The sequence below is a fragment of the Falco punctatus genome, assembly GCF_963210335.1.
Source record: "Falco punctatus genome assembly, chromosome: 18".
NCBI classification, from domain to species: domain Eukaryota; kingdom Metazoa; phylum Chordata; class Aves; order Falconiformes; family Falconidae; genus Falco; species Falco punctatus.
This window is the reverse complement of record NC_137598.1, coordinates 3914483-3939153: the sequence shown is the minus strand read 5'-3', so window position 1 is coordinate 3939153 and position 24671 is coordinate 3914483. Positions and strand designations below refer to the sequence as shown.

The 24671-nt window shown below is 62.0% G+C and overlaps 3 protein-coding genes across 6 annotated transcripts in view; 1 reads left to right on the top strand and 2 right to left on the bottom strand.

Annotated features, from left to right (window-relative positions):
* SARNP (SAP domain containing ribonucleoprotein) overlaps positions 1-16671 on the bottom strand; it is a 34878-nt gene extending 18207 nt beyond the window's left edge. For 2 of the 3 annotated variants that reach the window (XM_080368286.1, XM_080368288.1), the window contains exons 1-9: positions 16527-16652; positions 15709-15808; positions 14223-14269; positions 13221-13288; positions 10985-11036; positions 8158-8231; positions 7521-7549; positions 6950-6975; positions 5739-5807 (exon numbers count right to left, since the gene is read on the bottom strand). In XM_080368286.1, coding sequence (XP_080224412.1) covers positions 5739-5807; positions 6950-6975; positions 7521-7549; positions 8158-8231; positions 10985-11036; positions 13221-13288; positions 14223-14269; positions 15709-15808; positions 16527-16562 — 501 coding nt within the window. In that variant the 5' untranslated portion in view covers positions 16563-16652. Of the gene's footprint in view, positions 1-5738; positions 5808-6949; positions 6976-7520; positions 7550-8157; positions 8232-10984; positions 11037-13220; positions 13289-14222; positions 14270-15708; positions 15809-16526 lie in introns of all 3 variants that reach the window. The other variant, XM_080368287.1, reaches the window with a different exon arrangement.
* Positions 16672-16776: 105 nt separating this feature from the next.
* On the top strand, positions 16777-19646 carry ORMDL2 (ORMDL sphingolipid biosynthesis regulator 2). Of its 2 annotated transcripts, none has more exons than XM_080368289.1 (4): positions 16777-16878; positions 18444-18618; positions 18827-18978; positions 19170-19646. In XM_080368289.1, the coding sequence occupies exons 1-4, from the start codon at positions 16802-16804 to the stop codon at positions 19303-19305; spliced, it is 540 nt and encodes a 179-aa protein (XP_080224415.1). In that variant the 5' UTR covers positions 16777-16801; the 3' UTR covers positions 19306-19646. The 2 variants fall into 2 exon arrangements, with proteins under 2 accessions (XP_080224415.1, XP_080224416.1); XM_080368290.1 differs by having other exon boundaries at positions 16794-16878; positions 18179-18618.
* A 1004-nt stretch (positions 19647-20650) lies between these two features.
* On the bottom strand, positions 20651-23579 carry DNAJC14 (DnaJ heat shock protein family (Hsp40) member C14). The gene is made up of 7 exons (XM_080368285.1): positions 23406-23579; positions 21947-23227; positions 21758-21864; positions 21551-21670; positions 21303-21463; positions 21090-21183; positions 20651-20954 (listed from the first exon to the last, which is right to left on the bottom strand). The coding sequence occupies exons 1-7, from the start codon at positions 23541-23543 to the stop codon at positions 20726-20728; spliced, it is 2130 nt and encodes a 709-aa protein (XP_080224411.1). The 5' UTR covers positions 23544-23579; the 3' UTR covers positions 20651-20725.
* Between the last annotated feature and the right edge of the window lie 1092 nt (positions 23580-24671).

The window sequence follows — 24671 nt, the reverse complement described above, 5'->3', positions numbered from 1 at the left end:
CGGGGCCGGTGCTGAGCGCGCCCCATAGCCCGGCTCAGAGCCGGGGCCGGTGCTGAGCGCGCCCCATAGCCCGGCTCGGTGCTGAGCGCGCCCCATAGCCCGGCTCAGAGCCGGGGCCGGTGCTGAGCGCGCCCCATAGCCCGGCTCGGTGCTGAGCGCGCCCCAGAGCCCGGCTCAGAGACGGGGACGGTGCTGAGCACACCCCATAGCACGGCTCAGAGCCGGGACCGGTGCTGAGCTCACCCCATAGCCGGGACCGGTGCTGAGCTCACCCCATAGCCGGGACCGGTGCTGAGCTCACCCCATAGCCGGGACCGGTGCTGAGCTCACCCCATAGCCCGGCTCAGAGCTGGGGCCGGTGCTGAGCTCACCCCATAGCTGGGGCCGGTGCTGAGCTCGCCCCATAGCCCAGCTCAGAGCTGGGGCCGGTGCTGAGCTCACCCCATAGCTGGGGCCGGTGCTGAGCTCACCCCATAGCCCGTGGGTGCCGCCCGTGCCGGCGATGCCGGTGACACAAACCCCTTCCCCAAGAGCCCCGGGAGGGGGCAGGGGCGGCGGGGGCCTCGCGCTCAGCACCCTTGTGTGAAAAGGGCCGCGAGCGCCAGCGCTATTCTTCACCTTGTCACTTCCCATTATCCCAACGCCATGGGGCCGCATTCAGCCGCTCCGCTTGGAAAAGTGACGTGGGGGAAGGTGGCGGCGAGGGGACGGAAAAATACCTTCCTGGGGGATTAGTGGTGGGTTTCCATAAATCCCCCCGCCTGGAAGCTCTCCAGCCTTCACCTGTAAAAACCTTGAGGCTGGAGCCCCCCAACCCACTCCTCTTGTCCCCCCCCCCAGGGCTGGGGTCTCCCTCCGGAGACCAAAACCAGGCAGGAAACCCCCCCTCCGAGCCACCTCCCACGGCAGGTAGCCCAGGGCTAGCGGGGACCCAGCGCCTGCGGGAGCCCCCAGCCCCGCATCTCGCCGGCTTCGCCGCTGCCTGACGGCGGATCGGGATTTTCCAGCTTTATCCTGGCACAACCAGGCGGGTCCGGCTGCCACCTCCTACCCGACCTAATTCCTACTTTTTTTTGCAGGATCCTAAACATTTTCTGCAACGCATAAAAACATGAAGGGTGCTGGAGAGGGCTTTGCTTTCCAACTTCACTGCCCGAATCGATAATTTTCATCTTCTCCCTCTGCAAATCCAGCTGGTTTGTTACCGCCAGCCCAGAAAATCCTTTAAAAATTACCTAAAGCAGGTTTTTTTTTACCTAAAGATACAAAGATTTGAAAGCAGAACGCCACGGGGACATTGTAGGCGCGGGGCAAGAAATCCTCAGCCTGCAGAAGCACCGTCAAGTTCGTCGTGCGCTCTGTCACGACATACCAGCCCCTCCGCACCCGCTATACCCTGTGCCACCCCGAAGCTGCTCCAAGGGAGGAAAAACTTTTCCCTGATGGATTTTGGAAGAGCCAAGTGGCTCCATGGACCCAACCGAGAAGCTGAGCTTGCACGGGGGTCCCCGGGGCGGGACGGGACGGGGGTCCCCCAGGGCGGGACGGGACGGGGGTCCCCCAGGGCGGGATGGGACGGGGGTCCCCCAGGGCGGGACGGGTCCCCGCGGATGAGCCATTGGCTCCTCAGGATAAATACGACCCCACTATGGATTTACAGCGCGGTGACGACGCATTCCTGAGCGTTCCTATATCTATATTCCGAGCACAACGCGCAGCAGGAGGAAGATGGGGAGACAGGGATGAAGATGAAGGACGCAGGGAGAGAAAGGGGTGGGTTACAACCCGGAGGAGATGTTCTCCTCCGTTCCACCGAGGCGGAGTGGGGGTAGAAAGCAGCGAGGGCAGCAACGGAAAGGCACGAAGGTGACACCAGCCAAAGTTTGGGAAGCAAATCCTAGCCGGGGGGGGGGGGGCACGTGCCCTCGCCAAGGAGGCAGGAGAAGCAGCTCTCGTGACAGCAAAAGGCGTTTGGCGACGACAAACCGCCCGACGGCGCTTCTCAAACCCGCAAGCATGTGCCACCGCGCGTGACACCGCTCGCTAAAGGAACGAGCCTCGTCCACGAATCCCTTTTTCCTTTTCCTCTGCCAACTTCTCCCCCACCCCCCACCATTCCACCACCACCCTTCGCTTCCTTGGTGGTTAATAGCTTCTCATCCGGGGCTGGCAGGGGGTGTTTTGGAAAAAATTGCGGGGCAGAAAAATTATCCAGGAAAAGGATTCCTCCTCAGCACGTTATTATAAGCTTGCTGGAAGCCAAACAATTAAGGCAATTGTTTTCTCTCTCTCATTTAGCTGTTTTGTACACACACAGACTTTCTGCTGGTCCACTGACCCCTGCTCTCCTCCACCACCACACGCACGTCACGCAGCCAGCGGGCCGGCTCTGGCCAGCTGATCTCTTACCGCCTCCACCTAAACCCCGTTCTCATTAACTGGAATTAAACCAGCGTTCGTCTAGAATCACGACTGACGGCCGAATTAAAAAATTAACTCTTCCCAACCGGGAGAGCCAGCACCTTTGGCTCAAGGGGATGCTTCAGCATCCCGGGATGCTCGGGGTCCTCAAGGTGTCTTACGGCGACGATGCTCTAGCTGTAAAATGGAAGATTTGCCACCACCAGGGCAAAATAAAAAAATAATAATAATAAAAAAATGAAGTTATTCAAGGCGACACGCGGTTTGAGAGCCTCTCAATGGACACGGCAGCTTCCCCCTGCCCGCCGAAGTTGCCGAGGTGGTGGCAGAACGGGGAGACCAGACGCGCAGACGGAGCTTTGCGGCAAAAAAAATCCTTTGTTTCACCCCCCACCCCCCCCCGCCCCCAGCTCAGAGGAACGCGGTGGGGAGAAGAGGGGTCCAAGTGGGGACTCCCACCTGGGAGTCGAGTGACTTCACCCCTCTGCTCCCAACCTCGGAACGGCCGAGGGTTAATCAGCTAATTGTTCATAAGGCAGTTGGAGACTCCGCGTTAAAGACGAGCTCTAAAAGCCAATTATTTTCGTCAGCTGTTTGGAGGGGGAAAGGTATTTGATAATGGAAGACAAAGGTGGCAAACGGAGCTTTTCTGTTATCCCAAGGGCTCTCGCTGTCCATTTGGTGCCAAGGTTTTCCCAGCGGGACACTTCCAAGGCTATTTGGGATGGATAAAGAGCCAACCACCCCCTCGGAGAAACGCTGCAACCCTGCACACATAAAACCCGCAGCTCAACATCCTCCCCCGGGGAGCGGAGGGCTCGGAGCCTTCCAGGGAGCAGCTGCTATAGAGAGGGAACATTTACAAGCCGGGGGTGGGGGGGGGGTGGGGGGGTTAAGTACAACTAACAGGAGTCAAGGGATAGTAGCCTTAGGTCAGCCAGCGTGTGCTTTAACAGGAGGCCTCGGAGGGGAGAGTCGGCGCTACGGGGAAGATAAACCGCTTGCTTGATTTATTTTAAAAATTAATTTGATGGCTCCGTGCTGCCTTGAGACAAATGAGCACCTGCCTCTCCTGCTCCAGCGCGGCAACCAAGCGCTCGGGTCGCCTGCTCCGCTCCCGGGGTCTCGCCTTCCCTCTCGGGCGGAGAGGAAAAGGATTTTAAACTTGAAAGATTTCTACCCCAGAGGGCTAACGGAGGGGGAAGCAGGGGGGGTTCAAAGCTACAGATGAGTTCACAGCCACTAACGCAGCTCTGCATTTGCTCCCTGCTCACAGCAGGTCTGAAATCCCCCTTAGCTACAACTCTCCCCCCCCCCCCCCACTTCACGGCCCTACCCCTCCTCAAAGCAATTTGAATAGGAAATGAAGTGTGGCTCCGCCGAGACAATGCTTTATTGTAAAGTTTTTGCTGCGACCCACGGTATAAAAACCTGCCAAGACACATGTAAACATTCGCCACCGCCAGGCTCCTCCGTAATGAAAAGCTATAAAGAACACCCAGGTGGGAAGCACAATACTACCAGCTAATTAAAGTCACCAATAATATTCCTCCCAGGAATGCCAGAGTGTGTTCCGCTCAGTGGGAGAAGCCACTTCTTAAGCCCATGAACTCGGGCTTCCTGGTGGAGCAAACAAAAAAAAAACCAAAAAAACCAAAACCAACAATAAAAAAAAAAAAAAAAAAAAAAAAGAGACACGGTGCAGCCAGGCACCACTCCGGCACAAAGCCCAGCGTTGGGCGACCCAGCAGCAGCAAGAGCTGGCCCGGCCACCAATTCCTGACCTTGGGCAAGTCATTTTTATCCCCTTCTGGTAGGTCTCCATCTGTATAAGAAGGGGAGCAGCTGGCTCCTCTGCAGTGAACGGCGCGGGGAGATGGGACCTGGGGGTTTGGGGGTTTTGGCACGTTCCTTCCAAAATCCCGGCTTTATCCGGCTGCAGCCGCACAACCCTGCCCGGGGAAGGCCACGGCCATAAACATTGTTGACAAGGCATATATTCTTCCTGAAAAATGGGAGCTCCTAGTGACAGGGTTAATGATGTTTGAGCAGCCTCTCACCCTGAGCTCCACATATCCCAGCTTTAATGGACTGGCCTCCTTCCCCCACCCCCAAAGGGACCCGAGAGGGAAGTGGGGGGGAACAGCGACCTCCAATGCCAGATATTTTCTACATCAGTGAATTCCCAGGGCCGGCGGAATAAAGCAGAACGCTCCGACGGGGAGAAATAGGCAGCAAAAAAGGTCAAATCCATCCCCCCCCCCCCCCCGAAGAGGAGAGGGGCTTATTTCACGGGGATGGAGAGAAGCCGAACGTCCCCCGGCTCCCACCCTTCTCCGCGGCGAGGAGGGGTCTCCATGCCAACATTATCCAGCTGTTCCAGCTGGACAATTCTTTTTCATTCCCTGCTCTTTCCCAGCGGTGCTGCAGCACCGGCTTCGCTAAAGGCCAGAGGAGGAAAAGGCTGTTTTTGTTTGGGAAGCGCACAGGATGCTGCGCTAATCTCGGGGTATATATTTATCCTTTCTTCCCTTTTTTTCCAAATCGTCTTCCCCGGATCACATTTAGGCAAGGGATCACCGTGCTATTAAGTACAGGTTTACCTTCAAGCAACCCCTGGGGGCTCAGCACCCTTCCAGTCGGACACAGCACCCACCCCACTGACACCCCGTCGGCACGACCCCAGCTCCACCGCGGCCGAGCCCCCACCCCATTGCAAGGTACGAGGACCAGGAGAAGGGTTTTACGCTTTGTGTACATTGCTCCCCTGGAAAAATAAAGAGCTTTAAGACCAAATCCATCCCCTACAAAGCTCGTCTCATTTGTACTTCAAAGAATTCTTTCCTACCGGGAGCTCTGGACGCCCTTCTCTTCGGAAAGCTCATTACCTTGGGCTTTACAGACTTGGCTCCTACCCCAAAACAGAAACGTGCGCGAGTCAAAGCGCCCCCGAAAGCAAACCGAGCACGCAGCGGCGTCCCTCCCCAGGTTACAATTTGGAGGAAAACCCCTTAAAAATTCACCTCCTCCGTCCGGCAGACGTAACTCTCACCGAACCCCCACCAGAGCGGCCCACACAAAACCAAACAGAAGGGAAGATGAAGGGAACGGTGTTGACCAGACGCCCCCGGGGCTCACGCCGCTGCTAATAACGAGATGTAAACCGGAGCAACGGGCTAAGCTGGGGGGGCAAAGCGTGGGCAGGGGGGGGGAGGGGGGTGTGCAAAGAGCAGGGCTGGGGGCTAGGGGGGTCACAAAAAGCATGGCCTGGGCAGGGGGGGCACAAAAAGCACAGCCTGGAGGCCAAGGCACCTTACCTTTTTGGAGAGCGAGGAGACATTCAACCCAAATCTTTGAGCCCTTTCCTTTAATTTATCCATGTTTACCTACAAAGAGATAGGAAACAATTTTTATTTTTTATTTTTTTTATTAAAAAAAAAAAACCACCCCCAAGCACTCAAGCTGCAGGGATAAAGCCGCCTTCCTGGCCAAAGGCTCCCGGAGCAAAGGGTGCACAGTGATGGGCCGGGGCGCTGCCGGCATCCCTGCGGGTGGCAGGATGGATCCCAGCATCCCAAGGGATCTGCCGGGATCTACCAGCCTGTCCCTGCACTTCCTCACACCCAGCAAAGGATGAACACCCAGGTGCTGCTCCCCTTCCCGCAGCAGCAGCCGGTTCCCAGTACCCCTCCTGTACTGGTCCGCTCCGCACAACAGAAAATAAACACCAAACCTGCCTCTGCGCCGAAAAATTAATCGCTACTACCCCACTACCACAGGTTTAAGAAGCCATCGCTGCACCCTCAGCCTTCCAAAACCATCGGGTCAGCTCCCCGGCCCCAGCAGCTTCCCAGTATGTTGCCCAGCCTGGCCAGTTCCCCGGAGATATCGGTCACGCTGCGGTGCTTACCTCCCACCAGCACCTTCAGGATGAGCCTCCCGCAGGAGTAGCTCCGAGGAGGAAACCCTGGTGCTGTTTGGCACCCCCTGGTGCCACTGGGCACCCCCCAGGGCCGCTGGGCACCCCCCGGTGCCGTCAGGCACCCCTCGCCTCGGCTTAATCCCATCCCACTCATCCTCAACCAAACATGCCGACACCGAACCGGCTGCTCGGGGCGAGAGCCCTCAGCTCTGCCTCCTCCTTACACCTGGAGTTGGACGAGCAAAGCAGCGTCGGCTCTTAAAAGCAAGAGTAATTTACTACAGGTCATTCGTCGTTTCCATTCCTGAAGCGTAAAATTGAAGCCTCCCAAAACGAAAGCAAAGAATGGAAGTCGGGCTTATGAAAAACTAAAATTAAATATCCATCTTTGCTCCTTTTAGCGTTTCACTCTAAAATCGGAGCCGGGCGCCGCAGAGGGATGGGAACCCACACCACCCAGGGGGGCCACACCATCCACCCTGGCTCCGCAGACGTTGCTCCTGAACAACTCAGAGTTTACTCCCCCCGCCAGGAACCTCCTCCTACCAATTGCAACGTGTTCCGAGCCCAACCAGCAATAACTCAAAGACAAGAAGCATTTCTTACCGTGGGTTTGCTGTCTGCAGAGAGGCCTGAAACGAGAAGGTGAGAAAAAGAAAGCCCAGTTAGAGAACAAACATCAGGAGCAGGATTTTTTTGGATGAGGGGGCACAGCACAGCCCCCCTACCCCCTAACGAAGAACCCCCGGCACATTTCCCCCAGCTTCTCCCTCTGCTCTCTACAGAACGAGTCTCCCCGTTTCTTTTTCGCCTTCAAATCTGCTTCCCCACCCACAAAACCGCTGCCATCCCACCTCGCCGAGCATTTTAGGAAGCCGAGGGATGTTTGGCACATGCTGGAGACCGCAGGAAAACCTGGCCAGCCATGCTTAGGAGCAAGAAATTCTGGGAAAAGCATCTGGAATACCAAGGGAACACAAGGAAAAAATGCCTTTTCCTCCCCTGATTTTACAATTCCCGCTCCAGGCTCCTGGGAGCAGGCAGGAAAAGGAACAAGAGTGAAAACAAAGGTAGTCCCACCGGCAGTATTTTTTTTTTTTTTTCTTTTTTCCCCCAGGAATAATTAAATATTTGCAACGAGGTCACTCCGTAGATGGGTTCTGCTTCACCTCCTCACCTTTAGTCGAAACTGTGGCCAAACCAAACCTGCCAAAAGCAAACGGAGCTCAGTCAGAGGCCAGGTCAACCAGCCCTCGGCGCTTCGAGGCCGATGGGTGAATTTTTCCTTCCAATATTTTTCAGGAACATACTTGAGCAAAACCCATTTGGGGCTGAGGTGAATTGGAACGCGCTGTTACCGGCTGATGGAATTTTATTCTGCAGAATTCACCGATTCCCCATTTTCTACAAAAAGCCAACCTCCACCTGCAGGATCACCGGCAGTTTTACCCCCTTTCGCTGTCTGGGATAACCCCAAACCCCCCCAAAAATCCCACCGCTGCTCCAGCCCGTGGAAGCAGCAGGCCACACCAAGCACCCCGCACCCAGACGTGGCCCCCACGTGCCATGGGGGGCTCCTACCCCACCAGGAGCGCTGCCTCTCCGCAGCCCCTCCAAGCCCACCCACCCACCGCTGTCTGCTCAAGCCGGAGGCAACCCCCACCCCCTGCCAGGCTCCTCCGTGGTGGCATCATCCCCCCAGCGCCACGTTCGCCTCACACCAACACAACCTGCCACCCACAGCGTGTCTGGAGAGGTTTTGAGGTTTTTCTCCCACCCCCTGAGCAAGAGAAGGCTCCAAAGCGCGGACTCACCGAGCTGCCCGCGCCGCCTTCTTGCTCTCCAGGCTCACGGGCACATTGAAGCGCTCAGCTCTCTTCTGCATTCGCTGGAGGAGGAAGAGAAAACAAGCGACTGAGGAAGAGCAAGGATGGGAAGGGTGCGGAAAGGAGGTTCTGCAGGTGGGGGGAGGCACAAGACCCCAACACGCAGCGGGCTGAGGCTCCAGCGTGCCCACCGGCAGCCTTGGGGGGGGGATGGTGGTCTTTCCCCCACCCACCCACCCACAGGTGAAGACCAAGAAGCCACCCTGCAGGCTCCAGGATGTCTGCTTGACCAAAAGGTGCTCCCACGGTGCTGAGAAACACCGGCCTAATTAAAAAAAAAAAAAAACAACACAAAAAAACCCACTAATTTAAAAAAAAAAAAAAAAAAAAAAAAAAAAGGCACACCGTGATTCCACGGCTCAGGGAATCCGCTCCTAGGAAGGGAACTGGAGCGGGGAGGTGACAGAGGTGACAGAGGTGACTGTTTTAAGCTGACACCAGGCTGGAGGGCTGCACCCCTCGCCCAGGGAAGCCCTTGTGCCGGAGGGAACGGAGGATCAGAGGGAGCAGCCCCGATTTCCCACCCGGAGGCAGGGAGCGAGCGGCAGGCACGGCCGGGCTGCGAGAGGCAAACGAGATTTCCTTTTCTCCCCCCCCGCCAAAAGCAAAAGGCCAAAGAAATACGCTAGAAGAAGGGGATGGGGTGTGTGTGTGTGTGTGTGTGTGTGTGTGTGTGGTTTTTTAGAGAATTTATTTGGCACAAGCCTTTTCACGAGAAGCCGACGCTATTCACGCTGCTGGCTCAGCACCGCACGCAGGATTTGCCGTCAGCGGCGCGATTCAAGATGAAATTCAGCTACATCGAAAGGGCTGGAGGCACGGAAAAAGCTCGGAAACATCGGAAGCGCGAGGGTTTGCACCTACGAGTATTCAATCCCCTTAAAAGCTTAAGGGAAATATTTCAGGTTTTATCGTTACGCAAGAGCCCAAAAATGCGTCTTGGTGTTTTAAAGGTTAGAGAAACAGATACGGCTGTAATGGAAACATTTCCTTTCGCCAAAAGCGCAGTGAGGAGTGTAATAAATATCTGCATCAAAACAGAAGTGTTTGGAAAAGATGGATGGGGAACAGCACTCCTAACCGGGGCAGGGCTGAGGGAACTTCTACTCAGCTGAGTAGAAACAATAAAGACCGACAAAACGTTATCGTTGGTGTCAAAGGATATATTCCTCCTTCCTTGTGACGCTTTGAAGAAGATCCAAGAGAAATACCTGCCGAGGCAGCTCCTGGCAGGGCTCTCGGCTCCAGGCTGACCTCAGAGCACCGGCTCCAGTGCCCACCCAAAGGTGGCTGCTGGGGTGGAGGGGTGGTCTGCGCCTTTACCCCCCCCCCCAGACTCAATTAACCCACAGCAAAGGGCTGGATTTCAGGCTGTGTTCCGTTTTCTCCGGTGGTACAGATGCTAGAAATACAGATGAGTCCAAAAAACGAGGAGGCAAATTCATTCGCCTCCTCGTTTTTTGAACTTATCTGTATTTCTAGCATCTGTACAGCCTCCAGCGGGCCATTACATATATTCCAGGGGAAAACGATCCCCTTCCATCTTGAAAAAACCATCTGCACCATAATTTTGCCAAGCCTCGATTCACACTCAAGTCAAAAAAAAAAAAAATCACCCTGAAAAAGTAGATTTGCAGCGAATGGCTTCGGCAAAATTCAGGAGAAAAAACAAAAGGGCAACTTCAGCCAGTTTGTTTAACGAGCTGGACCCAGCGACGGCCAAAGGCGGCCCCAAATCACGGGGGGCTTCAGCAACACCCCCAGCTCCCGTGTTTCTCCTCATTACTCCCTCACCGAGCTCATAATCCTCCGCTTGCGCCATCACCCTGGTTGCTGTGGAAATGATCGTGTCCCAAACAGGAGATTAAAACTCGAAAGTGGTGACGAACAGCGGGGAGACTCATGTTTTCACAGTGGTTTCTTTCTTAGGGAACACGAGGGAAAAAAAAAAAAAAAAAAAAAAGAAAAAAAAAAACTAAAAAGGGGGGGATTAAAGACCCACAATCAGATTCCTGAAAGTCCAAAGTTTCGCCAAGTTTTCCCAAAGGAATCTGGGCTTCTAAGTGTGTTTGTTTTAAATAAACCCAGCAAACCTAAGGGAAAAATTTAGGGAAGATAAAGACGAGGCGATCCGTTAGCTCCTACCAGTTCCTCCCCAACTGATTCCTCCCCGAAGCGGACCCTTCACCAAGTTTTGTAGTTTTATAAGCGATCGGGATGACAAATCCCACGGGATAGGGATGAGCCACAGCCTGGTGAACTCCGCAGAGGAATTTTTCCCGTTTCCAACAGCAGGAAACACAACTGGGACGACAGAGAGGCGGCTGGAGTCCACCAGCTTTTATCACGCCGAGCGGAGGACGCTACGTCCACCCTCGCGGGCGACGGAACGACTGGGCTCGGCGTTGGAGATACGGAGGCAGGGCCAGCAGTGGGGTGGGGGTGGCAAGCGGCGCGTGGCCAGCGGTGAGGGAAAGGGGCGTTAGCACGACGATCCGAGAGCAACGTTCCCAAAGATGTAGGAACCTGACCCCGCCAGGTCACTCTACAGCCAGCAACGGGTCGGTAAGATAAAAAAAAAAAAAAAAAAAATCAAGGAAAAATGAAGCGGGGGGAAAAAAAAAAAAAAAAAAAATCAAGGAAAAAAAAAAATCAAGGAGGTTTACAATGGAAACGCTGAGACCGCCCCAGCGACAGAATGAAGCGGATAAGGAAGCCGACACCTCGGAGGGCCACGCAGCAGAAGGAACCTTACCTCCATCTGCGATATTTCCGACGTTATCTTCACTACCTTCTTTTCCGTAATCCTGGGGGCGTTGGGAAAGAGAGAAATGGGTCAGGACAGCTCCCGCTCGTTTCCCCGGGGGGAGAGGGGCCGGGGTTCCCCTCCCGGCCACCCATCCCCGGCACCGCAGCCACCACCTTGACCGAGGGTCTGGTTTTCCCAGGAGAGCGGCCACAAGCCGGTGTCCCCCCCCCTCGGAGGGGGGTATCGGTGCTAAAGCGAAACCTGTGGAATTTTTAACCCCGATCTGGGGCGTTTTAGGGGTGGGAAACGCGCGAGCCAGGGAAGGCGCAGCCACGGGTTCTGCCCGCAGCGCAACTCCCAAATTTTTTTTTGACGGGAAGCAAGCTGGGAAGGGTGGGAGACCCCCCCCCCGCTCTCACCCGTTCTCTAACCAGAAAATTCTGGTTAATTATTCACTCCAACCCGACTAATGAACTGCGTTTAAGGGAAGAGAAACACTCCGCGATTTTGGCAGGGCGCTGCAGCCCAAAAGGACGTTACGGCAAGAGGCCGCGGAGCTACGTCTGTGCAACCTCCAGGTTACACCTGGTGTAAAGCTACACCAACAACCCCCTGCCCGTCTTCAGGCTCTTAACACTAACATCCAACTCTTGTTAGAAGCCCAAAGCCTCAACTGCGAGCCCCGCGGAGCTTTATTCCTTTATGGCCCTCAAATACAAAGGATTGTTCTGTTCTAGTTCATGGGACAGCCCCGGTGACTTTCCCCCCCCCTCCCAGTTAGCACCAGTACCCCGAGCCCAGGCTCCATTTCAAACACACACTTCCCAAACAATGTGCAGCTGACAACAAGGGGGACCGGTCAGGAGAGGGGGGGAAAAAAAAAAAAAAGACTGAACAAAAATATAATGGAGTGGGCGTGCTGCAAAGTTTATGCTCCGAAAACAGAGCTCGGGGAGGGAGGCGGGGGGGAACAAAAGAGGAAGAAACAAAGTTGGGAAGTTCCCAGGCTAAATGGAATGGCATCCTCCTCCTCCTCCAAACAACTCCCATAAAACAGTGGGTCACAGCCAGCCTCGTTAAGGTCTCCCGTTTAGAAAAACGCGCCGCTTTTGTTGCACATTCCCGGACAGGTTTCTCATTTGATGCCCTGAAAGGCAGTAATGGTTTAATGGCATTTGCACAGGAAGCAATTCTGCCCGGGACCTGGACCCCCACCCCCTGCCCCCCCACCCCCCCGCCCTGCTCGGTGGGCGCAGGACGCCCCCTCCTGCTCACACACCACCTCGGGTGCGGTGGCCACAGGGCCAGGGCTCGATTCCAGCTTGCCCTGGGGCTAGCCACAGCCCCGGAGACCCCCGGCCCCAGCCCCGGGGCTAGCCACAGCTCCGGAGAGCCCCGGCCACAGCCCCGGAGACCCCCAGCCACAGCCCTGGGGCTAGCCACAGCCCCAGAGCCCCCCCTTCCCTCCCCAGCCCCAGCCCCAGGACTAGCCACAGCCCTGGAGTCCCCTGGCCCCAGCCTGGGAGCCCCCCAGCCACAGAGCCCCCTGTCACAGCCCCGGAGCCCCCCCCCCCAGTCACAGCCCCGGGGCTAGCCACAGCCCCGGAGCCCCCCCCCCCCCAGTCACAGCCCCGGGGCTAGCCACAGCCCCGGAGACCCCCTCCCCCGGCCACAGCCCCGGGGCTAGCCACAGCCCTGGAGACCCCCCACCCTCCCCAGCCACAGCCCCGGGGCTAGCCACATCCCCGGAGCCCCCCGGCCCCAGCCCCGGGGCTAGCCACAGCCCCAGAGCCCCCCAGCCCCAACCCCGGGACTAGCCACAGCCCCGGAGTCCCCCGGCCCCAGCCTGGGAGCCCCCCAGCCACAGCGCCCCCCGGCTAGCCACAGCTCCGGAGCCCCCCGGCCCCAGCCCCGGGGCTAGCCACAGCCCCAGAGCCCCCCGGCCCCAGCCCCGGGGCTAGCCACAGCCCCAGAGCCCCCCGGCCCCAGCCCCGGGGCTAGCCACAGCCCCAGAGCCCCCCGGCCCCAGCAGAGGAGCCCCCCCAGCCCCGGGAGCCCCCAGCAGAGGGTGGCCACGCAGGGAGACCATCCACCGCCCAGGGCTAAGGCAAGGGTTGCAATCCTGCTCCCACCTGCGACCCCCTCTCAGCCCCAAACTCCGAAACGGGGCCGGACAAAGGTTATCGCCGCCGGCCCTCGCGCCCCGCGGGTTCGCTGGGTTCTACTCAGAAAAGATAGTTACACATCAGGCGATTTTACAGGAGGCTCTTCTACTTTGGCAGGCAGCTCCACCGGCTTCTGCTCTTCTTCCTGCAAGGAGTTGAGAGGAGATGAGATAATTAACGCTCCGGCCAGCTGAGCAAGAGAAAAAATACCACGGCGGGGAAAACCTCAAGTCTTTTGGGGTCTCGCTGTGGCCTCACACCTGTAATTCACCCCGATATATCTCAACATTTCTGCATTCCGTGTCTACCTCGGCCCGCAAGGCAGGGGTTGCGGCAAGGAGCGGTACCGCACGCTCACAGCCTGAGCCTGGCAGGGTTGGAAGAACGAGCGGTTACGGACACCGGCTCTCCGTTTGTTTTTTCCAGCACATAACCCCTTACCAAAAAATCCAGGCTTTGCAAGGCTGAGGGAATAACTCGAGGGAAACACCCTCTACCCACGAGCGGAGCCGCCAAAGGACACCAGAACCGTGCAGCACCCGGCGTCCACCTGCCGAGACCCATCTCCCTTCCCCCCAAACACTTTTTGCCAAACCGGGGCAAAATTTTCCACGTCCTCTGCCCACCCTCGCCAAGCAGCAAAGAGCCTGACAGCTGGAACACTCCGTTTCTGCTGCTCTTTCCAGGTGGGATCTCCTCACCTCCCTCCGAACAAACTCTCCCGCACCTGGCAACATTTTCTTAAATATCCTTTCTTAAAAACGCTCCAGCCGCGTTCGCTCTTCGGTTTGTAGCAAAACACGGAGCGACGCGGCGTGAAATCTCGGACGGAACGACCCCGCACCAAGATCACACGCTCTGCCACACACACCCCCCCGCCACGCGCCTGCAGGCTCACGGGGTCACACCGCGCCTTTGGTACAAAAAGGAGCAGAATTAGACCCAGCAGGGAGTGACAACGGCGCTTTACACCAGAGGCAGCTCCAGGTGCAGTCTCGTTCCTCAGGCACAGACCACCAGGCAAAGCAGAAGCCCCGCGCAGACCACCAGCAGGACAGCCGGCCCAGAAGACGACCCACCTCTATTTCCTCTCCCAGGACATCTTCTTCGTTTGCTTCTTCTTCAGCTGGAGGAGAAAACAGAGCAATCGCAGCAGTAAGTTACTGCAGGAACGCCTCCGGCTTCCCAAATAAACCCTACGATAAGAATTTTCCCCGGGAAAGTGGGAAGTGACAGCAAAGCTCGCGGAGCAGGGCTCAACGGCTTCACCCAGGAGCTGCACAGGGACAGAGCTGGCTCGCCCCGGTGAACCCCTGCACCTGCCGCGCTGGCGCCCACCGTGCCCCTCCGGGTGCCAACCCCCGCGCCCACAACGCCAGCACCCACCATGCTCCTCCAGGTGCCAACCTCCAGGCCAGCACCCACCACGCTCCTCCAGGTCCCAACCCCTGCGGCCACTGCGCCAGCACCCACCGTGCTCCTCCGGGTCCCAACCCCGGCGCCAGCACCCACCGTGCTCCTCCCACAGTACCAGCCCCTGCATCAGCACCCACCGCGCTCCTCCCGGAACCAACCCCCACACCGGCACCCACCGCGCTTCCCCTGTGCCGGCACCCACCGTGCTCCTCCAGGTCCCAGCCCCCATGCCCACCACACCAGCACCCACTGTGCTCCTCCTGCAGCACCAACCCTCACTGCAGATCCTCCAGGTCCCAACCCCTGCGCCCACCACCCCCGCACCCACCACCCCAGCACCCACTGTGCTCCTCCAGGTCCCAACCCCTGCGCCCACCACCCCCGCACCCACCGTGCTCCTCCAGGTCCCAACCCCCGCACCCACCACCCCAGCACCCACCGTGCTCCTCCAGGTCCCAACCCCTGCGCCCACCACCCCCGCACCCACCACCCCAGCACCCACCGTGCTCCTCCAGGTCCCAACCCCTGCACCCACCACCCCCGCACCCACCACCCCAGCACCCACCATGCTCCTCCAGGTCCCAGCCCCTGCACCCACCACCCCCGCACCCACCACCCCAGCACCCACCATGCTCCTCCAGGTCCCAACCCCCATGCCCACCACCCCCGCACCCACCACCCCAGCACCCACCACCCCAGCACCCACCGTGCTCCTCCAGGTCCCAACCCCGTGCCCACCACCCCCGCACCCACCGTGCTCCTCCAGGTCCCAGCCCCTGCACCCACCACCCCCGCACCCACCACCCCAGCACCCACCGTGCCCCTCCAGGTCCCAACCCCTGCGCCCACCACCCCAGCACCCACCGTGCTCCTCTGGGTCCCAGCCCCTGCGCCCACCACCCCAGCACCCACTGTGCTCCTCTGGGTCCCAGCTCCTGCGCCCACCACCCCCGCGCCCACCACCCCAGCACCCACTGTGCTCCTCTGGGTCCCAGCTCCTGCGCCCACCACCCCCGCACCCACCACCCCCGCACCCACCATGCTCCTCCAGGTCCCAGCCCCTGCACCCACCACGCCCGCACCCACCACCCCAGCACCCACCGTGCCCCTCCAGGTCCCAACCCCTGCACCCACCACCCCAGCACCCACCGTGCTCCTCCAGGTACGCCTGCAGCCTGTTGATCAGGTCCTGCTTGTTGCCTTTGGCTTCCAGGCCACGTGCCAGACACTCCTGCTTCAGCTCCGCCAGCTGCGCCAGGAAAGAAAAGACCGCTCAGCACGTGCGGAAACGCACCAAGAAACAAACATTTTTGAAAAAAGTTTTTACAAATAGCTATATAAGGGAAGGCAGTTTGCTTTTTTTGGGGGGGCCACGAAGGCTGGCCAGCCATGACACAGGGCTTCACCGGCAGGAGCCTATTCCCCACAAGCTGGGGACCCCATGTCCATCCCCCCACAGTGGGGGGTGCCCCCGTGTCCCCCTGCACCATGGCATAGGGACCGGGGTCCGTCCCCCCACGGCAGGGGGGGCCCCGTTTGTCCATCCCCCCACGCCAGGGAAGGGGGGGGGGGGGGGCGTGTGTCCATCCCCCACGCCGGGGAAGGCTAGGGGGGAGGCGCCGCGTGTCCGTTCCCCACGCCGGGGGCCACAGGCCAGGCCCGCCGCCTCCCCACGACCGAGGCCTGGCGGCGGCCACCCCCGATGGGCAGCCCCCGGGGGGCCGACACAGAGCAGGGGAGCAGGTACGGAGCGTCCCCACGCGAGACAGGGACCCCCCGTGACGCCCCCAGCCCGGGGCGGCGGGAACGGGCCGCGAGGCCTCCAGGGGCCTCGGGTGGCGGCAGCTGCTGCCCCCGCCAGAGCCAGGAGGGAGCCCGGAGCCCCCGGGCCGGGCCAGACCAGGCCGTGGCCCATCCCCGGCGGGGCCCCGCTACAGACCCCAACGCCACGACGCTTCAGTCGGTACCTTCAGTTTATGAAGCTCCACGGTCTCCGCCGCCATCTTGTCACCCCCGCAGCCCGCTGCCAGCCCCGCCCCCGCTAAGCGCCTCTCGTCCAATCAGCGCGGCGTTTCCTGGACCGGCGATTTCAAACCACTTCCCAACACCGCCTCTAGCGAGTGGCCAGGCCTCCCCCGCGCCTGCTGCTCGCTATTGGCCAGCCAGCGCTTGGGGGGCGGGGAGTCTCTGAGCGACGGACGAAGAGACCAATAGAAACTGGGGAAACGGTGTGGTGCGGCCAATGGAGAGAGCGGGCCGGGCCGCGGGGTCTTCCTGGAGACCTGTCGAGGCGGGCTGGGGCCTGGCAACGGCCGCCGGGTGCGCGGGGCTGAGGAGCCGGGGAGGGCCGGGGCTGGGGTCTGCGAGGGGCCGAGGCAGATGGTGCGGGGGGCTGCGAGGGGCCGGGGCTGAGGGGTTGGTGGTGCGACGCCATGGCGGCAGTGCCAGGCTGCGAAGGGCCGGGACTGAGGGGGGAACCGGGGCTGGGGCGCTTCGAGGGGACAGGACAGGGCTGGGGGGCTGTTGAGGGAGGGGTGCGAGGGGACATGGCTGGGGGGGCGCTGAGGGGCTGTGAGGGGACGGGAGGCTCTGAGGGGACAGGGCTGTGGGAGGCTGTGGGGCTGGGAGGGGATGGGGCTGAGGGGACGGGGTCTCTGAGGGGACAGGGGTCTCTAAAGGGACGGGGCTGAGGGGATGGGGTCTCTGAGGGGACAGGGGTCTCTAAAGGGACGGGGCTGAGGGGACGGGGTCTCTGAGGGGACAGGGGTCTCTAAAGGGACGGGGCTGAGGGGATGGGGGCTCTGAGGGGACAGGGGTCTCTAAAGGGACGGGGCTGAGGGGACGGGGTCTCTGAGGGGACAGGGGTCTCTAAAGGGACGGGGCTGAGGGGACGGGGTCTCTGAGGGGACAGGGGTCTCTAAAGGGACGGGGCTGAGGGGATGGGGGCTCTGAGGGGACAGGGGTCTCTAAAGGGACGGGGCTGAGGGGACGGGGTCTCTGAGGGGACAGGGGTCTCTAAAGGGACGGGGCTGAGGGGACGGGGTCTCTGAGGGGACAGGGGTCTCTAAAGGGACGGGGCTGAGGGGATGGGGTCTCTGAGGGGACAGGGGTCTCTAAAGGGACAGGGCTGAGGGGATGGGGGCTCTGAGGGGACAGGGGTCTCTGAAGGGACAGGGCTGAGGGGATGGGGGCTCTGAGGGGACAGGGGGCTCTGAGGGGACAGGGGTGCAAGGCCATGGCAGCAGGGCCAGGCTGTGAGGGGATGGGGGGGCTGTGAGGGGACAGGGCAGACGGGGACGGGGGGCTGGGAGGGGACAGGGCTGTGGGGATGGGGGGCAGTGAGGGGACAGAGCTGCAAGAGGCTGGGGTCATGGGGACAAGCAGGAGGGGAGGGAGGGCTGGGAGGCCTGCAAGGGGTTGGGGGTGCGAGGGCAGGGCCAGGCTGCAAGGGGAGGGCGATATCCCCCGGGGGGGGGGGGGGGGGGGGGATGGTACAGCCCTGTCCCTGCTCCACACACACCTAAGGGTGAGGAGTGGGGCTGACGCGGGGGGTGGGGTGTAGGAGCAGCCATTTTGCCTCTGGGAGCCCCGTTACAGGGGGTTCTCCCTTTGTTCCCAGCGTCTCCGGTGACCGTGGACGAGCTCCTTTCTTTTCTCCTCGCCTTTGTGCTCCCGTCCTTCAGTCTGCGATATGGAGCCACTAATTAGGGAGCTGGCATCAGCACCGCGCTGAGGTTCAGCGCTTGGGAAGGCTGGGGGGCGAGGTGCTGCCGGAATACCGTGGACCTGAGGCCACGCGAGAGCCTTGGCTGGTTTAGGAATTGCAGAGGTTTCGGAAAACCTCTCTGAGGAAACCTCTGGAAGCCCACGTTTGTCTGCTGCAGGATGAACGTCGGTGTGGCGCACAGCGAGGTGAACCCCAACACGCGGGTGATGAACAGCCGGGGGATCTGGCTGGCCTACGTGATCTCCGTGGGAGTCCTCCACGTCGTGCTCCTCAGCATCCCGTTCTTCAGCATTCCTGTGGTCTGGACGCTCACCAACGTCATCCACAACCTGGTTAGTCAGAGCTTGGCCGGCTTGGGATCCGTGTCCCTGGGCTACGGGCAAGCCCCTGGGTTTGGGGAGGGAAAGGCTGGGGGGCTGGCGCTGCTGGGGGTCATTTTAGCTCAGGAAACTGCTGCAGCGAGGCACAGGGTGCGTGTCTGTCACAGCGACAGACTGCCCTACACTCGCTTTCCACCTCCTCTCCCCTTGGAACGTGCAGGTCATGTATTTGCTGCTGCACACAGTGAAGGGGACCCCCTTTGAGACCCCCGACCAGGGCAAGGATCGCCTCCTCACTCACTGGGAGCAGATAGACTACGGGACGCAGTGCACCTCGTCGCGCAAATTCCTCAGCATCTCCCCGGTGGTGCTGTGAGTGCTGTGGAACGGGGTGGGGGGGCTCAGCAGGGTGTGTGGAGCGCGTGGTATCCCCTGGCACCGGCACATCCCGGGGCTGGAGAGGGTTCCCCGGCTGCCAGGTGCTGTTTTATACGGGCGAGGCACCCAAAATCCCGCCGGATAGGGCGAGCGGGAGCACAGAGCTCATTCAGCACCTCCCCCAGGTACCTCCTCACCAGTTTTTACACCAAATACGACCCCGCGCACTTCGTCGTCAACACAGCCTCGCTGCTCAGCGTCCTGCTGCCCAAGCTGCCCCAGTTCCACGGCGTGCGCGTCTTCGGCATCAACAAGTACTGAGGCCCAGCGCTTCCCGTGGGGACACCAGAGCGGCGTGAGAGGGGCTGGGTGTGGGGGCAGGGCCCGCTCCGGCTCGTAGCCAGGGTTGTGGCAAGGTTCCCCCGCCTCCGAGGAGCCCCTCGCTGGGGCTTTGGCTCTTGGGTAAAGAGAGAAGCGCAGCGCAGCGGTACGGAGCGAGCAGTCGCATCACACGTGCGTGTTTCCTTCGAGCAAACCTCCGTGTCACCCTGCGAAAAACACCTACGAGGGGACAAGTGACCCAGGGGGAAGATTCATCCACCTGCACCTCCCTCACCCTCACATTTTACGTTTCAACGGTAATAAAGAGCGACCAGAGCAGCGTCCCCGTGGCAAGACCAGCCCTGGCGCACGCCTACCTGCCCACCCCTCCCCGCACAGACCAGCCAGACTTCTTCAAACTGTATTTTTAATTTAACAAAAGTGATAAGAAAGAGGTACACTACCATTTAAAACCCAGCTGCTCCGCTCTGGGGGTACAAAAAGGGTAGCAAAAAAAGCCAATCGTAGCTGACAGCGGTGATTCTTGGGGGCGTTTCGGCTCCGGCGCCATCATCCACCCCAGCAACGCGGCCTGGGGGGTGGCCAGCTGCCCCCCCCCGAGCGTCCCGCTCGGCCCCGGAGCCTCGTGCAGCTCACAAGGGCTCTTCCTCACCGGCTCAGCCGCGGCTCGGAGCACCGGGAAACACTCGGTGAGGCACCGGCCACTCGCGCGTCTCCTGGCAAAACCCACTCACGACTCAAAAAGATTTCGGCAGCGGCTCGTAACCAATTCCTGCCTCTTGCCTTTGCTTTTTTTTTTTTTTTTTTTTTTTTTCCCAACAAAATAAGCTGCTTCTCATCCCTTGCGTTCAGGGAAGGGGACGAGGGTCCCTCGAGCCAATTTGAGGAAGGAAGATGCAAAACCGGTGTGGCCGGGCGGTAACACCGCAGCTGCATCAATGGGACGCACGCTGTAATCACTAAATCCGTACGGGGAAAAAAGGAACAAGCTCCTTCCCAAATAAAACCGGCACACCACGCTGGTGGAGCCCGCCCGGCCGCGGCTCTGAGCCCCTCCAAGGGCTCGCAGAGTGGGGGTCCTGTCCCTCCGCAGCCCCCCAGCTGCAGAAGCATCACCTGAATGTTTATAATAACCCTGAAAAGGTGGGGCGGCCGCTGCAGCCCCCCCGGCGGGCTCTTTGGTACGGCTGGCTCCAAGGCACAGCTCCCTCCTGCTTGTGTCGGCCATGACAGCCCACGAGCTCCCTGGTTACTTTTAAATAGAGAAATATGATTTTTTTTTTAAAAAAAAAAAAACAAAACCAAACAAAAATGCAAAAAAAAAAAAAAGAAAAATAGATTTTTTTTATTCGAAAGAGCCCTTTTCGTGCCTAGCAGAGCACCGGCTGCCCGGCCCCGCTCAGCGCTGGAACGGCCGCCGCACCTTCTTCCGCCTCTTGTGCTTTGCGTCGCCTTTGGGCGCAGCACCTTCGGCCCTGGGGGGCACCCCGGGGGAGGCCGCAGCCCCCGGGGGGGTGGGGGGCGCCGGGAAGGGCCCCCCAGGCATCGGTCCTGAGCTCCCCTGAAAGACGCGGGTGAAGAAATCCTGCAGGTCGGCAGCCGAGGTGGGGCTGCCCTTGGAGGCGCTTCTGCGGGGGGGAAGCGGCGGTTGGGGGGGGCCGTCCACGCACGGAGCCCCCTGTGTGTGCCCCCCACCCCAGGATGGGGGTCAGAGGCCCCTCTCCCATCACCACTGCCTCTCTCCCCCCTCCCCCAAGACTGACCTTTGCCGCCCGGTGCCCCTCGTGCCGAAGGAGATGTGGTAGGGGACGCGGTGCGTGTCCGGCGCGATGCCCACGCGCTGGCAGCCGGCCCACTCTGCCGAAACACACGTGGCCGCCGGTCACGCCGCCCCCCCCCAGCGAGGGGATACGGCCAGCGGGTGGGCACCCGCTGGGTCTGGGGGCTTGGGGCGGGGGGAGGGGAGGAGAACCCACCCGTGATGTCGTAGATCTTGCCGTCCATCATGGCCAAGTAGGTGATTTTCAGCCCCAACAAGCTGGACTCGGCCCAGAAGTCGCCCTCCTCGGCGGGGTGCAGCCCCCCGCACTCGGCGCAGTAGCGGGCACTGAGGGGGTCTCGGTCCATCTCGAACCTCCTGCGGTGATGGGGGGGGTGTTTCCAACCCCACTCCCCCTTCCCCCCCCCAGGTTTTGAAGCCCCCCGCCGCGCCGCCGGCACCTACTTGTGCTTCCCCTGGCACTTGCTGCACATCATGGTGTTCATGGCTTCCTTCAGGTCGTCCTGCAGCCGGCTCAGGAACTCGCTCATGGACCTGGTCAGCTCGCTCTCCGCCATCCGCTTGCTGCGGGGAGGGGGAGAACCGGGCTGGGACCCCTGCGCCGTGGGGGAAGGGCAGCCCCCAGACCCACCCCCAGCGTCGCCCGCTCACATTTCATACTCCCTCCTCCTCTCCGGGCTGCTGACCATGTCCCAGGCCGCCCGCAGCACCTTGAACGCCGCCTCTGCCCTCGGGTGCTCGTTTTTATCCGGGTGCACCTGGAAGGGAAGCAGCGACCCTCAGCAGCGCCGCTATTTGGGGGTGGGGGGGCACCCCCAGACCCCTGCCTGGCCCACGCACCAGCACGGCCAGCCGGCGATACGCCTTCTTCAGCTCCGCGTCCGACGCCGTCACCTCCAGGCCCAGCACCTGGAAGGGGTTCAGCTCCTCCTCGGGCACCTCCGCCATGGCCAGCAAGCGGGTCACCTCCTCCCCATCACCGGCAGCCCCCCCAGCACCGGCAGGTTCCGCAGACCCCTGCCCGCTTGTCCAACCCCCCCCGGGCACCCAGGGAGGGGCTCGCCGCCTCTGCAGCCAGTCCCAAAGGTGCCGGCACGTCCGACTCTCCCCGAGGAGCCCCCACGTCCTGCGGAGCACAGCGGCGTCCAGGAGCGCCAGGAGCCGAGCCCCCCGCTGCCCCCTGCCCAGCCGCCCCACGCCGGCCGCCCCCGCGCGCCAGCAGAGCCGCAGCCCGCCCAGCAGCAGCATGAGGAGCAGGAGCAGCAGGGCGCACAGCATCCACAGCAAGCGGAGCAAGAGCACGGCCGCGGCCCGTAGCCACCGCGCCGCCCTCAGCGCGCCGCACCGTGCCCGCTGGCCCAGCCGCCGGGCCCAGCTCCACGCACCACCCCGTGCCCAGCCCACGTGGCGGGCGTCGAGGCAGCAGCAGGAGCAGAGCAGCCGCCGCCAGCGGGTCAGCAGCCCCCGGTAACCGGGGGGCTCCGACGGGGGCTCAGCCCCATCCCCGCTGTTCTTCTGGCGTGGCAGCCGGTGCCGCTTGGCCTCACGCCGGCAGCCGGTCTCCTTCTCCCTGGGGGTCTCCTTCTCCCTGGGGGTCTCCTTCTCCCTGGGGGTCTCCTTCTCCCTGGGGGTCTCCTTCTCCCTGGGGGTCTCCTTCTCCCTGGGGGTCTCCTTCTCCCTGGGGGTCCAGCGATGTCGCTGTTGCCGCCGCCGGCCGCCCCTGCCCGCTCCGGCCTCCTCGGCCTCCTGCAGTCCGTGGGGCGGCGGCACCACCGGGGTGGCGGCGGTGCTGGGCCGGTGGCGGCAGGCGAGGCCGCAGGATGAGTCCCGCCGCGGGGCAGCGGGACTCGGGGGAGCGGGCGGCGCCCCCCGGCAGCGGCAGCGCCCGGGGCCTGGGCTGGGCCCGTCGTGCTCGTCCTCCTCCTCCGCCGGGCCGGGGGTCGCCGGGTTGCCGCAGCTCCCGTTCCAGGCCGTCACGGGCCGCCCGCCCGCGGGGGGGTCCCGGCTCCACCCGCCCCCGTCGCCTCCGTCAGCCGCAGCCGCCTCCCGGTGCCGGGGCTGCTCCATCCCGCTGGCCCCGCTGGCCCCCGCCGGGCCTAGGTCACGGCCATCCCACCGGGCCTGGCGACGACAGGGGGGTCAGCGCCGCCCCGGGACCCCCCCGGGACCCCCCCCGGTGCCCACGGGCCGCCCGCCCCCCCCAGGGGCGCTCCCGGGGGTTCCCCCGCCGGCGCCCGGGGCTCCGCTCGGCCGCCCCCGGTCCAGCGGGGGGGGTGGGGTATGTGGGGGGGGGACTCACGGGGCCGGTGCCGGCGGGGGGGGGGTCGCCGCCGCCTCCCACCCCCCCCCGGGGTCCCTCAGCCGCCTCACTTCCGCCTTCCGCCCGCCCGCCGCCGCCGACCACTTCCGGGGGCGGGGCCTGGTGTCGTGACGTCATGCCCGGCGCCCAGCCTCTTAAAGGCGCAGGGGCCCGGCCGTTAAAGGGGCAGCGCCTCCCCCGCCGGACGCCGCCGGACGCCCCCAGGCGCCCCGCACCGCCCCCCACCCACCGTGTCGCGGGGGGGGGGGGTGTGGAAGGGTCCGGGCCCACGCATGTTTTATACCCCCGGGGGCGGCGCGGGGGTTCGTCTTGGGGGGGGGGGTCGCCATCTCCCACCCCCACAACGCCCTTTTGTCCCACTTCCCACCCAGCGGGGGGCGGAGGGCTGCGGCGGCTCCTCCGCCCAGTGCCCCCACCCAGGGGGTCCCCGCTGCCCGGGGTACATGTCGGGGGGCTTGGGGACATATCGGGGGACTTGGGGATGTGTTGGGAGGCTGGTTGGGGGACCCGTCGGGGGGCTTGGGGACCCGTCAGGGGGCTTGGGGACGTGGGGAGGGGCTGGTCGGGGGACCCGGCGGGGGGCTTGGGACACATTGAGGGGCCTGGGGACATGTCGGGGGGCTTGGGGACACATCGAGGGGCTGGTTGGGGGACCCATCGGGGGTCTGGGGGACCCATCGGGGGGCTTGGGGACGTGGGGGGGGGGGTTAGTTGGAGACCCGTTGGGGGGCTTGGGGACACATTGGGGGGGCCTGGGGACATGTCGGGGGACTGGTCGGGGGACCCGTCAGGGGGTTTGGGGACACGTTGGGGGGCTGGTTGGGGGACCCATCGGGGGTCTGGGGACACGTCGAGGGGCTGGTCTGGGAACCTGTCAGGGGGCTTGGGGACCCGCCAGGGGCTGCTCGGGCGACACGTCGGGGGGCTTGGGGACCCGTTGGGGGGCTTGGGGACGTGTGGGGGGGTTAGTTGAGGACCCGTTGGGGGGTTTGGGGATATGTCGGGGGGCTTGGAGACACACTGGGGGGCTGGTCGGGGACCCGTCGGGGGTTTGGGGACATGTCGAGGGGCTGGTTGGGGGACCCATCGGGGGTCTGGGGGACACGTCGGGGGGCTGGTCCGGGAACCTGTCAGGGGGCTTGGGGACCCGCCAGGGGCTGCTCGGGGGACGCATCGGGGTGCTTGGGGACCCGTTGGGGGGCTTGGGGACCCGTTGGGGGGCTTGGGGACATGTCAGGGGGCTTG